The 15,540-nt window shown below is 41.5% G+C and overlaps 1 protein-coding gene across 1 annotated transcript; it reads left to right on the forward strand.

Annotated features, from left to right (window-relative positions):
• The first annotated feature begins 1,010 nt into the window (after positions 1-1,010).
• LOC143136799 (uncharacterized) lies at positions 1,011-3,658 on the forward strand. The gene is made up of 4 exons (XM_076297478.1): positions 1,011-1,108; positions 1,223-1,535; positions 2,712-2,725; positions 3,120-3,658. Exons 1-4 carry the CDS (start codon positions 1,045-1,047, stop codon positions 3,452-3,454), a joined length of 726 nt encoding a protein of 241 aa, XP_076153593.1. The 5' UTR covers positions 1,011-1,044; the 3' UTR covers positions 3,455-3,658.
• The last annotated feature ends 11,882 nt before the right edge of the window (positions 3,659-15,540 follow it).

Raw genomic sequence — 15,540 nt, forward strand, 5'->3', positions numbered from 1 at the left:
CTCTATTCCTCCTTTTCACTAAAATTAAACTCTTCTTACCAGTAGGGGGCGACAGTAGACATTGCTTATCTTAGTAATCTCTGCTATAGGCATCCCAGGACCACGGCCAGTCACCGAGTCAATCAGGCTTATTTTCAGCACTCTAATTTGTATTCTTATAGATGAAGTTGTGAAATTAGAATTGTTGGTAGTATCAGGTTGGTGCTATTAGTAACACATCATAACAACTGTTGTATTTTTCACTACACTACACCATGAATCATCCCATCATATGTTTTAGTTAAACACATTTAAAAGCAAACTCAGCTCAACTTTATGAAAATGGTGCAACCAGAGCCATATTTACCTTTATATGGCTCTGGGTGCAACTACCAGTATTTTAGCTGTGAGCGCAAAAGCAGTCACTGGTTAATGAAAAACTGAATTAATCTAAAGTATGTTGCATGTATGCTAAAGCAGCACAAACAAATAAGAAGTAAATAAAATCATGTCTCTAAAATGAAAACTATTTGTATGCATACATATGTTCTGCTTATTTTATCTTGTTTCAGATGCAGGTGACCCTAAGAAGTCTGTGAGTGCCACTAATATTTGCATAGGTAAGCTTGGGTGAATCTCTGAAAATAAATTTCAAAAGTTCAGCCACCTTCCAGAGAATATAGGACTTAACGTAACGCAACGTAAAACAATCACCTTTCAAAAATACTGGCATGCATTTAGTATTTTAAAACTTTTTTCTTTTTTTAGTATACATTTTGACTGTCAAAAACATGTTTCCTAATTTCTGAAAATAATTTCAAAGATTTTCAGACCTTCTTAAAATGCCTGTAGTTAAAATGTAGCTTCCCAGTGGTGAAAGAAGGCAGGAAAATGAGTGTCACTGGAATGTCAGAAGCTTGATCATCCATCTACACCTGATTTGTCCAGGATCAGTATTTGCATATGGGTACTTTGCATAAATTAAAAGTGTCCGTGTACTCAGAAGGTATTTTGTGTGACCTGATCTTGGGCTCTCAGACAGCTTGGTTTAGGTCGTTCTTCATAATGAGGTCCAAAATGAACATGTTGTTTAAAGTAATATTGCTCTGGACACTTATCTACATCCAAGGTAAGATGCACAGCTGTTAATAATATTCATGACTGAAAAGAGCAAGCTTACATTTTTAAAGACACTACAGAGTTATTATGAATGTGTGTGTTTTTGGTTTTGTTTTGTCTTCAGAATGCAGGGGGCAGTACACAGTGACTCAGACTCCATCAGTATTACCTGCTGTTCCTGGACAAACAGTCACCCTGAACTGTAAAGTCAGCAGTAATGTTTATAGCAACAACAGATTACACTGGTACCATCAGGTATCTGGAGATCCTCCTAAACTGCTGATAACTTATGTTAAGAATCGCCAGTCAGGCACTCCATCACGATTCAGTGGCAGTGGATCTGGATCTTCTTTCACTCTGACCATCAGTGGAGTCCAGACGGAAGATGCAGGAGATTACTACTGTCAGAGTTACCACAGTGGTAATGTGTTCACACAGTGATACAGAGGCGTACAAAAACCTCCCTGTGTGAGAATACACATGACTGCACTGCTGCAGCAGAGACTTTCAGCAGGTGTGAGGGGGGTGTTCAGTAGAGTAATACATTACATGTTTTAAGTCTCCAACACCTCTGATTACCAAACTCTTTATAATGATAGAAAAATACACACAAATGTTTTTGAAAAAAATATTCCAAATGAAAATGAATTAATTTTTTATGACTTTCACTTATTTGTAGTTTATTTTGCAGCAACCACACAGATTTGGCTCTTCTATTTATTGGGTTCTGTTATTCATATTTTCATACAGAAAAAAAATATTTTCTATATACTCTGGGAAGAGAAACAGTCACTCTGGCATACTTATGAAACACTGACATCTTTCTTGAAATTAGCATCATGCCCAGAGATTCAAAGACTTTGGCAAATATTCAGTTTAAAACAGCACTTGGATTCACAGACTTTTATTTGACTATCAGGGACTTTTAGATGAAGACACAAGATATTACTACTGCAGGAGAGGACATAGTGGTTCTGACTTCACACTGGGACTGACAGCTGACAAAGAAACACAAACTTGAGCTGCCTGCTACAGCGGCGCTTCAGGAGCAGTTAGGGGTTAGGTGTCTTGCTCAAGGGCACTCCAGCCATAGATGTGTGCAGTGCCCCGCCCATCGGGGATCGAACCGGCAACCCTTCGGTTACAAGCCCGAAGCTCTAACCAGTAGGCCACGGCTGCCCCACTGTCTACACTGCACTAAATTTCTTGTCCTGTCTATGCACCACCTGTCTATACTTTGTATATCACATTGCACTTTTCGGCTTTTTTGCACTTCTGGTTAGACACAAAGTGCATTTAGTTGTATTAGTATTTGTACTCTGCATAATGACAATAAAGTTGAATCTAATCTAATTTGACTGCTCTACTGCTATATGGGCCTGTTGCATCATAATTCCATGTCCTGGCTCAATACAATGTCTATTCCCTGTAAATATGGTATACATGGATATATAATTCAATGCAAACATATTTGTTTTTATAATTAAAATGTCTGAATAATTTGTGTAGACACCAAATACGTTGTTTATGTACGCGGAAAAAAAAAAAAAAAAAGCATCTGAAACAACCTGAATAGCTACTGGATGATGTCAAACCCACCTTACACCTTACAGTAAGTCAAGTAAAGGTGTGGATTGGGATGCTGTAACTGTCAGTGAGGTCTGAACATTTATCAGCTCAATCAACATTAATGACCAGTTGCTGTGGTGAGTATTTGCATGAGAATACTTTGCATTGCCAGCATGACCTGCTTGCATCAGCACTCAGGATGATATTTAGAGATCCTCAAACAGCTCAACACCTCATGAATGAGAGCAGCTCAAGTCTTTAGCAATGAGCTCCATCACCTTCATCTTGATAATGTTCCTCTGTCTACATGGTACGTATCAACTCTTTTTTTTCCATACAAGGTTTTCCTGAAAACAGTGTTCTTGGTTCTTTCATTCAAATAACCAAACAACTTTATCTAAGCAGCTGCATGTGTTTTAAGGGTAAACATCATATTTGAATTTACTAAACAGGATCCAGAGGTCAGTACACTTTGACTCAGACTCCAGCAGTGAAAGCTGCATTTGTGGGGGACACGGCCATCCTGACTTGTAAAGTCAGCAGTGCTGTGTACAGGGATAGTGGTGGAGAATACCTCTCCTGGTACCATCAGGTATCTGGAGAGCCTCCTAAACTCCTGATTCACACTGTTAGCAGTCTCCAGTCAGGCACTCCATCTCGATTCAGTGGCAGTGGATCTGGAAGTGCTTTCACTCTGACCATCAGTGGAGTTCAGACTGAAGATGCAGGAGATTACTACTGTCAGAGTCTCCACTACCCCAACAGTATGTGGGTGTTCACACAGTGATACAGAGCTGTACAAAAACCTCCCTCTGTGAGAATACACATGACTGCACTGCTGCAGCAGAGACGTTCAGCAGGTGTGAGGGGTGTTCAGTAGAGTTGTACATTTGCCTTTTCTCATTACCAAGATATTTACAAGGTTAAAGAAATATATTGTTTATTTTTTCAAATGCATTCATGTACATAAAGATGCAGTAGTTTTACTTTATATTGAACAGTTTGTGTCTTCAATATAAATTACATTTATATTGACACAATAATACACACAAATGTATTTAAAAACATGCACAAACATTGTTATAAAAATGGATTTAACACCTACTAGAACAGTAAAGTCCAAGACTAACTTAGAAGATGTGTTTTGAAGAGTAAAACAATATCAAACAAACAAAAAAACAATAACAACAGATGAAGTAGATTTGTCATCCCACATGACTCCACACAACCAAATGGCTGCTGCATCATATCAAACTCACCATACTGTAAGTCCAGTAAAGGCTGAGATCTCAGGATCCAAATACTGTCAAGGGGATCATGGTGGAGGTGTATTTCCACGTCCATGAATCAGCATAAAATCTCACTAAGGCTTGATTACACTGAGTTGATGTACTAGACGTGTCTGTCCCTCCCTCCCCTCCAAACAAGTCTGAAAAATGATGATGAGAACACATTACCCAGCCAGCATTAGTGATGTTTTCAATACGTACCTGATCCGTTGTTTGCTGTTTTTAGTGAGTATTTGCATGAGAATACTTTGCATTGGCAGCACAGCCTACATGCACCAGTGCTCAGGATGTTCCTCAACCACCTGAATATCTTGTGAATGAGAACTGTGGTATTTTCTAACAATGCCTTTCATCACCTTAATCCTGACAATGGTCCTCTGCCTACATGGTACGTCACTTATGTTTCTTACAATGAGTTATTTGAGAGCAGTTTTTCATGCTTCATTTAGATAAGAAAAACCAAGGTTTAATCACGCACATCCAAGAATATTCCAGGTGCAGGATCGAAGATACGGTTCCAAGAAAAAGTGAAGATCCGCACACTGTAGAGTTCCCATTTAAGTATTTTTTATTTTGGTATCGTTTCAAGCCCCAATATTTGATTTCTAATTATTGAGATGCACTGATTATTTCATTTAAATATTTCCAAGCATATGTTGTTTGAGAAAGATTTACATTGTGATGAACAGCAGAATAGTGTACAGAACACAGTGGTGACTGTGTTGCAATGAAGTTTAAATGTTTTAAAACTCAGAGCAGAGGCAGAAATCAATCAGTAAGAGTTGTTTGTTGATAGTAGAATTAACAGAGAGCTTTATTATGGTACCATCAGCTCATCAATCACAAAGACGCATCTAAAGACTGGGACGAGGCTGTCTCTCTCTAATACTACTCTTCTGATCATCACCATCACACACAGGAATTCACCTGCCAGTGTCAGTCATGCAGACGCAGTCAGCACAGAACCCAATTCATCCATATTAGAACCTGTTTAAACTATTGACACTAATAGTATAAGAGTGTGTATACAGGAACAGGTGCTCAACTCTAAAATTAAATTCTCTCTTAGGGTGCAAGTTGAAAACCATACTCTCAAACATTAGCACTTGAAAAGTCTTTATTGGACCATGTCTTCAATACACGCAGTTCAGCCCTAGGCCATCATCAGAGTGTATAGCCTTGTATGCGGCCACAGTCTGCATCAGGCAGCAGTCTTCCATCTCATCCTTCAGGCCTCGTTGCTCTTAACACCAACAGTCTCACTCCCCGCCTGAACACTGGTGTGCACGTAATGTTTTCTCTTACAGGAGAGGATTCAGAAAGCAGAGCTGAACACACAGATATATACAGGTTATATACCAACTCCCTAAACTCCGGACTGAATGCTGCTGGAATTAATGTTGCTAATCTCCGACAGCGTCAGGTGTTTGGTACGCCATCCCAGTAGCCTGGAGATTCCAGACCCAAAAGATTAAGGGTCTGACCATGAATAATGTAATGGCCCAACTCGAGGGGCGGCAACAAGCATGCATTTGAAAATCTCACTGCACGCAATTGGATAACTCTATACGACCAATGTTTACTGACTGATTCCGGATTTCGACGCAATTGGATTTGGTTTAACTCGCCTCTGGCCCGTCTATACAGTATCAGATACACCGATGTGATTTGTGCCCCACAAAACAAGGGACATAAGTAATGAGCATCATTACTCATTGCCAGAGTGACTTGCTGAGTAAATTCAAATTGTGCTCCCGCGAGAACTCTGGATCTCCACCATCCCAGCGAGCTTTGCAGCTCTTCCAGAGCTCTTCCACAGCTCTTCCACAGTCCAAGCTGCTGGAAAGAATGTGAGGTCTCTTTCGAACAAGACCTTCATTCTCCAGATCAACTTTACATCTCGTCAGCTGGACTTTCTATTCATGACGTTACCAGTTATAAAGACACAGCTGTGCATTTTCACGCAAGCAATCATTGCCCAGCCGGACTAATTTAACATGAACTTTTCTTTTTGAATTTATTTTTTGAATTACTTTTTATTATTTGTTAATTTGTTTGTTGTCTGTGTTGTATGTCTTGGTGTCACGGGTACGCTGGCGACTACTGTATGCCGCTTCGTCCGGCATCTTTTGTCTTGTATTTGTTATTGTTATTTTTTAAATATATTTGTCATGTCTTGGTGTCATGGGTACACTGGCGACTACGCCGCTCTGTCCGGCATCTTTTGTTTTGTGTGTCAATGTATTATTGTATGTCAGGTTGCCTAGTAACGGGGACGCTGGCCAGATGTGCCGCTCCTTTTGGCCTATTTTTGTTTGTTTGTTGTTTAATTAAAAGTTTCTACATCCATCATGAAGGCCTTCTACACTTCAGCGGTTGAGAGTGTTCTAACTGGTAGCATCATCACCTGGTATGGAAACTCCACAGTTAGAGATTGTAGTACTCTGCAGAGAGTAGTGCGCTCAGCTGAACTCAACTCCCTGCTCTACAAGATATCTATTCCAGAAGAGTACTCCTAAGAGCCCAAAAGATTCTGAAGGACTCTTCTCATCCTCACAATGGATTATTCCTACCGCTGAAATCAAGAAGACGCCTATGTAGTCACAAAGCCAGAACTGAGAGACTCAGGAGAAGTTTTTATCCCCAGGCCATCCGAACTCTGAACTCACACTATACTGACTTTGCACACATTCACTCCTCAGCACTCATGACCCCCACCCCACCCCCCCCACACACACACACACCTACAAGACTTTTAGCACTTTTACATCCCTCTCCCTATGCTACACACGTCAAACACACACACACACACACACACACACACACACACATATCTGACTTTCTCCAACTTTTGCACATCTCCATAGAACATTTTATTTATTATTTTTGATTTCTCCTCCATCTACCCATGTCCTTCATTGCCTAGCCTTTCTGCCCCCCCCCCACCCCACCCCCATCCCCAACACACACAAAAAAAAACACACACACTTACATCATCACTGTCATCACCTCACATACATACAGCACACTGCTTGCTACAGTAAGCCTCCTCTACATACTTGCTGCACACTGCCCCCCCACCCCTACATACACAGCACATTGTCTTCAGGATCTTCTCCAACACACATCCTCTACATACTTACAGAACACTGCCCCCACCTACCCACACACACACTACACACACACACTACACAGTCACTGCTCCACTCCCCTCCCGCCCACACACACATCTTCACTGTCATCACTCACATACATCATACATACACTACTCTGCTTGCAATAGTAAGTCCCTTTACCATACTTGCAGTACACTGCCCCCCCTCTCCCCTACATACACAGCACATTATTTCATCAGGAAGCTTCTCCAACACACATCCCCAACATACTTACAGCACACTGCCCGCCCCCCCCCCCCCCCCCCAATTGCAAATATACAGCACATTGTCTCATGAGGAAGCTTCTCCAACACACATATTGCACACTGCCCTCTCCCCACATACACAGCACACTATCCCATCTCCCCTGTCATCCCCCCAGCACACACACCAAGACCCCTGGCAGTTGGGTTAGCCCCTTGAGCCGTGGATCTGCCCAAGGTTTCTTCTTCCTTGGTAAGGGAGTTTTTCCTTGCCCCTGTTGCTCTTGGGTGCTCCTTGTTGGTGCCCCCCCCCCTCCTCCCCCACCTTTCTTATGCAGCCCTTGCCACTTAATCTACCCCCCCCCCCCCATAAATGTACAAATAGGCTGACACCAGACATAATTTCACTGCGTTTCTTACTTCCAGTAACTATATGCATGTGACAATAAACTTCCTTGTAATTTGTTTGTTTGTCTGTCTGTGCTAGGCTAGGGTATGCTGGCGAGTCACGCCACTCCAATCCAGCACACAATTGTTTTTGTTTAATTCTTTGTTTGTAAACTCAGGGCATTGCTGTAAAATACCTTAATGCTCAGTAAATCTTCCCCTGAATAAAAACAGTTGATGATGATGAATAAGGAAGCATACAAAAAAAACTGACTTTGTACATCATCACCCTCTTGACATTATGATGTCATAATCATTGATCATGTTGTGATGTAGCAGAACCTTGCATGCAACATTAAAAGCTCACTTCACCAGAACAAACACTGATTAGGATACACTAGAATTGCAGAGCAAAATAATTATTCACAAGTACACTATAAGAGCATCAGTGATATTTGGTAAGTCTTATATTTTTTTACTTTGCCACTCAACTCAGAGGAACCCACCCATCTTTGATATCAGTGCTTTGGCTTTTTTTGTCTTTTGCCTAATTATTGAATTCTCTGATTATGTTTTACGCTGGTCTGTTATGTTTTACGCAAGTCACAAAACAGGCACATTTTTACTAAACTAAATAATGATTATTGTATGGTTACTTATAGCAGATGGTCTCATTCAAAGCAACTTATAGCAGTTTCACAAAAAAAAGCAAACAGGTAATTAAAAAAATATATATATATATATATATTTAAGTCATCGTTTCGGACTTTTAGGAGAGCTAAATCGTAGTGCTCAGATGCTGATTCAGTGGATTCTATAGTAAGGAATTTAAATCTAATTCTGGCAGTTCAAATAAAGAATAGGACCCAATTGGCAACCTATTATAGATGCATACAGCAATGAATGCTATTAGACAGCCATTTCACTTGAACACACTATCACACACAAATGACTCCCTTTCTTGTCATTATAATGTCATAATCATCCAGCACTGTGTGATGGAGCAGAACCTTGCTCACTTCACCAGAACAACCACTAAATAGGATACAGTAGAGCAAATTTATTTTTCACAAAAACCTTTTGAAAACTACAGTGATATTTGGTAAAAACATCAGTGATATTTGGTAAGTTTGACAGTAGCATTATTTGGGCTATTTGTTTATTGCTATTGCTGGTGAATGTAGTCTGGTCTGCCTAGATAAATTAAATTACAAAGATCCCCCGTAATATACATAATCATCCCCCGTAATATACCAGATCACCACACCGAAAATACCAGTAAACAAAGATCTATCTTGTTGCTAATTATTGTTAAATTCATTTCTGTACAACTCATGCTTCACATGAATCATTTTACTACTTTGATTAGTCAGAAAGCCTGAAATGTTTCTAGGACCCATCAAACTGACATTGATGACCCTTGTGTTACACCTTGAAAGTTGAACTAAGATCACTAATACTACTAAAAGCTGCTTGCAGGTGGTCTGGGTCATTTTGACACAGGTTACCATAGTGTCATTATGATGTCACAAGGCAACAATAGTCATGTCAGAAGCTTGCATTTGGAACTACTTTATAAGCTCATTTTACCAAAGTAAATGTGACAAGAGGACACATAAATCTCTCTCTCTGAATATTTCTGGAACTTCTTCTCCTCCTCAGACCTTAAGATGACTCGCACACGAGTCCATCCTGAGCCCGTAAGTCATGTCTATGGCCTTGTTGATTCCTACTGAATATTCTAGAACTAGGTTACTGCTGTTGCTAATTACACGAAAATTCATGCAGCCTGATGCATTTTTGCAGCCTGATGAAGGAAGCAGCCCTGAACCGAGATGGACACCTGTGGTATGTAAAACGTCAATGTAGAAAGTGTTGAGTGATGTACATGATATGTAGATGATTTGGTTGATCAGTAGTGTTTATAAAGAATACACATGAACTGCTTTAAAATGAATGGATTAAATTTAACTAAATTTGATCAAATGAAACACAATTTAACTGAATGGAAGAGAGGGTAGGGTATTGCATTGCAGAATCTGGTTTTGAAAGTGTTTGTGGCATGGCAGGTGAAGAGAACCCAATCGGACAACCGTATTCTCGGTATCTTCAAAAGCAGCTTTCTCAGAGCAATGGGAACGCATCGGAGGAGTGAACAACAAGTACGTAGAGAGACATGATGTCTTGCAGTATGATGGGGGGGGGGGGGGCATTTGGGCTTTGCCAGTTCACACTTATTGACAACAGTGTCACACATGAATCTGATTTTCATTTTTGTCTCTCTGAAACAGATTAGACCACATGACGGCAGTACATCCTCATCTTCCTCTAGTTCTATTCTTGAGCCAGTGTGGGAGCTGTGCCCTACAACGAGAGCTCTACCTCGACCCGCTCCACCTACGCAGCCCAGGTTGGCTTTTGCCGTGGAGGCTGCTGGCACCAACACACAAAATGTGACATGTGGATGCCAAGCAGGAGTTCCGCTCCAGCCACAGCTTGCGCAGATATTCCCTGGACCATCAGCCCACTGCTCAAATCCATGCCCGGTGATCATCCCGTTCCCAGTTGTGCCATGTCATCACAGGGCATCCCGCGCTGGAATGTTGGGAGAGGTGGAGGACAAAGAGAACAAACTCAAGAAAGAGAGCCAAGCAGGAGTGAAGGAGAGGGACAAGGAGACGGCCGATGCTGCTGCTCTCCTGTTACAACGAGGCTCAGAGCGCACGTCACACAGCTGTTCCTCACCACAAAAACCTAAAAAGAATTCCAAGATGAGCAAAGGAACAGATGTTGCTGCTCAACCTCTGTCCAGTGGTTGGAAGCGCACATCAAAGGCTCCTCTTCCTCATAACCATGTCACTCAGTCAAGTGAACAGGTCACATGTCACACGTGGAACAACACTGTCCCATCCTGCCAGTTATCACCACAAAGCAGACAGGAGAAGCTGCCCCCCTCCAAAAACACTCTGGCAAAGGACTTGCCATTGTCCTATGGAGGCCAGTCAGGCTCTGACTCTCTCATCTTAAACTGCTCCTCTATCCAAGGCAAGTGTGCATGCCCCCACCAGTTCATGTCTGTTGAAGACATACGTTTCAGAGACCCATCGCATGAACCACCCACCACCTTGATTTGTGCGTCCACTCTTAAACATGCGGCCAGGAGGAATGGAACACAGTCACCACCAGTCAGAGTGAGTTCAAGTTGATGAGTTTTGATTTTGTCACATTTTAACTAGTGTGACAACTTTGGCTGGACTACTCAGTTTATGAAATGTATTTTTAAAGCAATAAAAAGCTACTGTACCAACCAGGATAAGCTATATTAAAAAATAGATGCATGGACAACTTATTAAGATGTTCTGACTTCTGCCAGAAGAGCCAAAAATAAATGAAAGGTAGTGAAAGTTTGAGGGCAGAATGGTCAACTCTACTTTTAGCCGTAGATTCCTGTGTAATCAGTACAGCTTTGACCCCCAAAACATAGTCATGAGACCCCAGATCCCAAACCATAATCATGACGAGTTATTATTTATTTAAGACACAATCACGTTTTTAAATGTTTTTGTTTGTTTTTCAGGCAGCGATGGATAATAATGTGGAGAGTGAAGGGGAGGACAGTGACAGTGAGGACAGCAGCAGTGATGATGAGGAAGATACAGACAAACTACCTCCAAGTGACACCAACAGTCACGCTGTTCCCAAACCATCCCACATCACTGGGAACATGGACGACCAGCGCCTCACATATTTACATAATATGGTACTGACCACTGAGAGGAAACTGGAACTGGTGAGAGAACATAACAAAGATGCAAAGGCATCTTACAAAAAAAACAGTGACCAGCTGGGAGTGAGGTGGAGAGTCTACCAACAGAGAAAGAAGTTCCTAGCGCCAGACCTGAAAAGATGGATAAAGGAAGAGCTGAGAGGGCAATACAATGTCATGTGTAAGGACTGGAAGAGGCTCAAACAACAGCTGAAACAGGAGAAAGCCAACCTGAGAGAACGCTTGTACATGTACAAAAAGGACCTGAAACAGGAAGAGAAGAAGGAAGAACAGAGGCAGAGGGCTCTCGAGAAAAAACGCCGGGAAAAAGGAAAGGAAGAAAAACTCCAGCAGAAAAAGTTACAAAGGGAGGAGGAGAAAAAGCGTCAGAAGAGGCTCGCGCAGGAGAAAGAAGAGAAAAAAGCAGAGATTGCGAGAGCACGTATGGAAGAGAAAAGGAAGGAGCAACTGCAGAAGGAGGAAGAGAAGAAGTTAAAGAGACAGCGTGAATTTGAAGAGAGTTTGCACAAAAAGAACAGGAGAATGACAGATAGAATGACCAGATATGACAGAATGTGCTCCTGGATAAGAAGACATAATCCGCTGTGACTGTCTTCGCCCTAGAAGGCAGACGCAGGGACGAAGCGGCAAATGAGGGTAGACCTGTACTAGTAGCAGTGGGAAAAGGAAAGGGGGGACAAATTGTTCTGCTGAGGATAGAATAGCTGGACTTGGTACTTCATCCTCACCAAAGTTGTGGAGAAGATGAGGACACTGCTGGAACACTTTCCACGCCATCCTTTTTCCTATTCCAGTGAACTGACTAGTGTCACGTCCAGTGATGGCATGAAACGCCAAAAGACCATCAAGAATCTCATTTGACATTTTAATATCATGCACTTTAATGTAGTGTGGTTTCTTGGCAGTTCCTGCTTTCATCCAAATTTCTGGGCTCAGCAGGTTGCAAACACAAGATGCAACAACAGTACATCTGTGTCACTGCACTAAATGATGAGCCTCTCATACCCTTTGGTTGTGGGATCATGAGGTTGTGCCTTCATCTTCTCCACAACTTTGGTGAGGATGAAGTACCAAGTCCAGCTATTCTATAACTATAAGTATACTCTTTTGATCCCGTGAGGTAAATTTGGTAAATCTGCATTTATCCCAATGCGTGAATTAGTGAAACACACTCAGCACACAGTGAACGCAGAGTGAGGTGAACCACACACTAATCCCGTCGCAGTGAGCTGCCTGCAACAACAGCGGCGCTCGGGGAGCAGTCCACAGATGCCCTTACCAACCAGTTGTGGTTGGCACATGAAGGATGGAATGCTTGTCCCCCACCTTTTAACCAAAGAACCTGTACAGGCCAGGTGCTTGGAGCTGATGATATGTGGATGCAAGGAAAGTGGAAGTCAGTGCAGTACCAGGCAGTGTAGATGTCAAAAAAGTGGAATATTTTGTAGTGGGGCATGTGGATGTGCCTGTGCAGCTCGGTGCAAGAATACTCAGGTACTCACATCATTATTATTGAGTTTTGCCACATTATATGCAACTATATAGCCTGACGAGCCAGACCCACATTAAAATGTAGGGTCTGGGCACTCACCGTTCGCAGTGCTCAGTTCGAGGGGCGGAATAATCGGTTGTCTTTCAAATTCCCTCTACACGCAATAGGACAGCGCTAGAACGAGTCCCATGCGTTTTCCCACCAGCAGAGCTAGTTGGCTAGTTCAAACTTTTGCCAACTTAAAAAAAGCTTAACTCGTGTCAAGCTGTTTGCCAACAGTAAGATCCATCTTCTTTGTTTTCAAGTAGCAGGAAATTCAAGCCAAACCGCTGCAACTCTGCCATCAATCATTATGTTAAGCACGCCTAACGATTTGATTGGCCTGATAGAAGTTTAATTTTTCCAGCTCACAAGCCAACGGAGAGTTGCTAGACTAGCCCTGGCAGCAAATGTAATTTGCTGCCGCTAGGGTGCGTCTAGATTTCTAGGCTAGCAACTATATTGTTTCAGATTATTTGGCATGATATTGTTTTTCCTGTTTTGTAGATTAGATTTATATTATGCCCTTGGATGCATGCATGCATGTTTTGTATTGGGAAGGTATTCATTATCAAAACAGTAAACTCTTATTTTGTGTCCCTGACCAGGACTCAGACTGAGCACATGGACATGGTCCCTGGGTGCCTTCTGTTGGCTGCCTACCTGAGAGTCACTGCTTGGATGGGGAAAAACATACCTTTGCCATACGACTATTATATAGTTATTACTACTAACTAGTTACTTACCCCTAACCCTAAAGAAGTGAGAGAGCAGTTATGTTAAGATGGAATTAATAACTATAGTGATATGTTAATTAAATATAATTTGTGTTACAACCTGGTACATTAATGAAGTAGGCTAAAATAGCACCATAGACCACCATCTACAGTTCTACATTTCCGCATTGACATTAAAGAATTATAACTTGTGCAGTATTGCACTGTCTCTCCCTACAAGCTTTAAATTGGCTTGACTCATTCCCATAGATAGGGGTACTGATTGATAGAGGTTTTGGGATACTATGCTATGTTTCCAAGCTGATATTCACTTTGAAAACTGGTTCTCTTTAGGCAGAGATTGTTTTTTTCATGTTCTAGTTCTGTTGTCTCTTACACTGTACAATAAATGTCAATTCTGACACTTCTGCAGACAGCCCATGAGTGTTAGCTTTCATTTGATACCTTTTTTATGTATATGGTCCTTGTGGTTTTGGAGATATTCAACATTTATTGCTGAATATATGTCGTGTTGAGCAGGAAACCAAAAAATTGGCCTGAAATTGCTTGTACAAGTCACACAAAAAAAAAATCAGCTTGACAACCACCCTAATATCTTACCTATGGGTGTCTTCTACCTAAAAAAATAGGGTGACAGCTTGTACCAAAACATGTCCGCAAAAGTCTTAACGGAAGCCCTTTTCATAATTGGCCCCCTGACTAATGTAGGAGGGTCTTTCACATTCATGTCATAATTTGCATGGTTATTTTGACTGTGCAAGCTGCGTCAGAATCTGGAAACATTTATAGTGTAATGAGTTGATTCCAGAGTAGCAATCTGATATTTTTGCAATGAGCATAACCATGAGTTTTACCTATGTGTATGTATTAGTGCTTCTGATGTGCTGTCAAGGTAAGAAGCTTTTACACTGCATGCCTCAGAGAGAGGAGTGAGTATTAATTAATGGGATTCAAGACAAAAAACAATTTTCTTTTCAACAGAATCGAGGGGACAGATTACAGTCACGCAAACCCCAGCAGTGAAAGCTGTTCAGCAAGGAGAGACAGTCATCTTAAACTGCAAAACCAGCAGTAATGTATATACAGGATGGGGATTCCCCGCATTAGCCTGGTACCATCAGAACCCTGGAGCTGCTCCTAGACTCCTTGTCCACAAAGCAACAACTCTCCTCTCTGGGACACCATCCAGATTCAGTGCCAGTGGATCTGGAAGTGCTTTCACTCTTACCATCAGTGGAGTCCAGACTGAAGATGCAGGAGATTACTACTGTCAGAGTTTCCATTCTAGCAGTGTGAATGTGTTCACACAGTGATACAGAGCCGTACAAAAACCTCCCTCTGTGAGAATACACATGACTGCACTGCTGCAGCAGAGACTTTCAGCAGGTGTGAGGGGGGTGTTAAATAGTGTAGTACGTTTGTAGTATATTTGCACTAGCAAGTAGTACATAAAGTAGTACATCATTACCAAGATATTAACAAGGTTAAAAAACACCACGATTGCTTGTTTTGTTTGTTTGTTTTTCCCACACATGCATTTATGCTGCATTAGTTCAACTTTGATTCATTTACCACAAAAACAGTAACGGATTATATTGACACCACGGTGTAATTTATACCACTTTACTGTTTGTATGACAATAGAGGCAAATTATTTCTATTTCTATGTCTGTGGGGTCAGAGGAGGAGAAACTGTCACATGTGAAGTCCATTAGAAGAGAAAGAGTTGTGGTATTTTCCCTCTGGTTACTGTTAGTTAATCTTCCTCAGCAGTCAGTTACTGT

The sequence above is a fragment of the Alosa pseudoharengus genome, unplaced genomic scaffold, assembly GCF_046254945.1.
Source record: "Alosa pseudoharengus isolate Yale_2024_CS ecotype anadromous, Long Island Sound unplaced genomic scaffold, YU_APseudo_1.1 YU_APseudo_1.1_scf_20, whole genome shotgun sequence".
In the NCBI taxonomy this organism is placed as follows: domain Eukaryota; kingdom Metazoa; phylum Chordata; class Actinopteri; order Clupeiformes; family Clupeidae; genus Alosa; species Alosa pseudoharengus.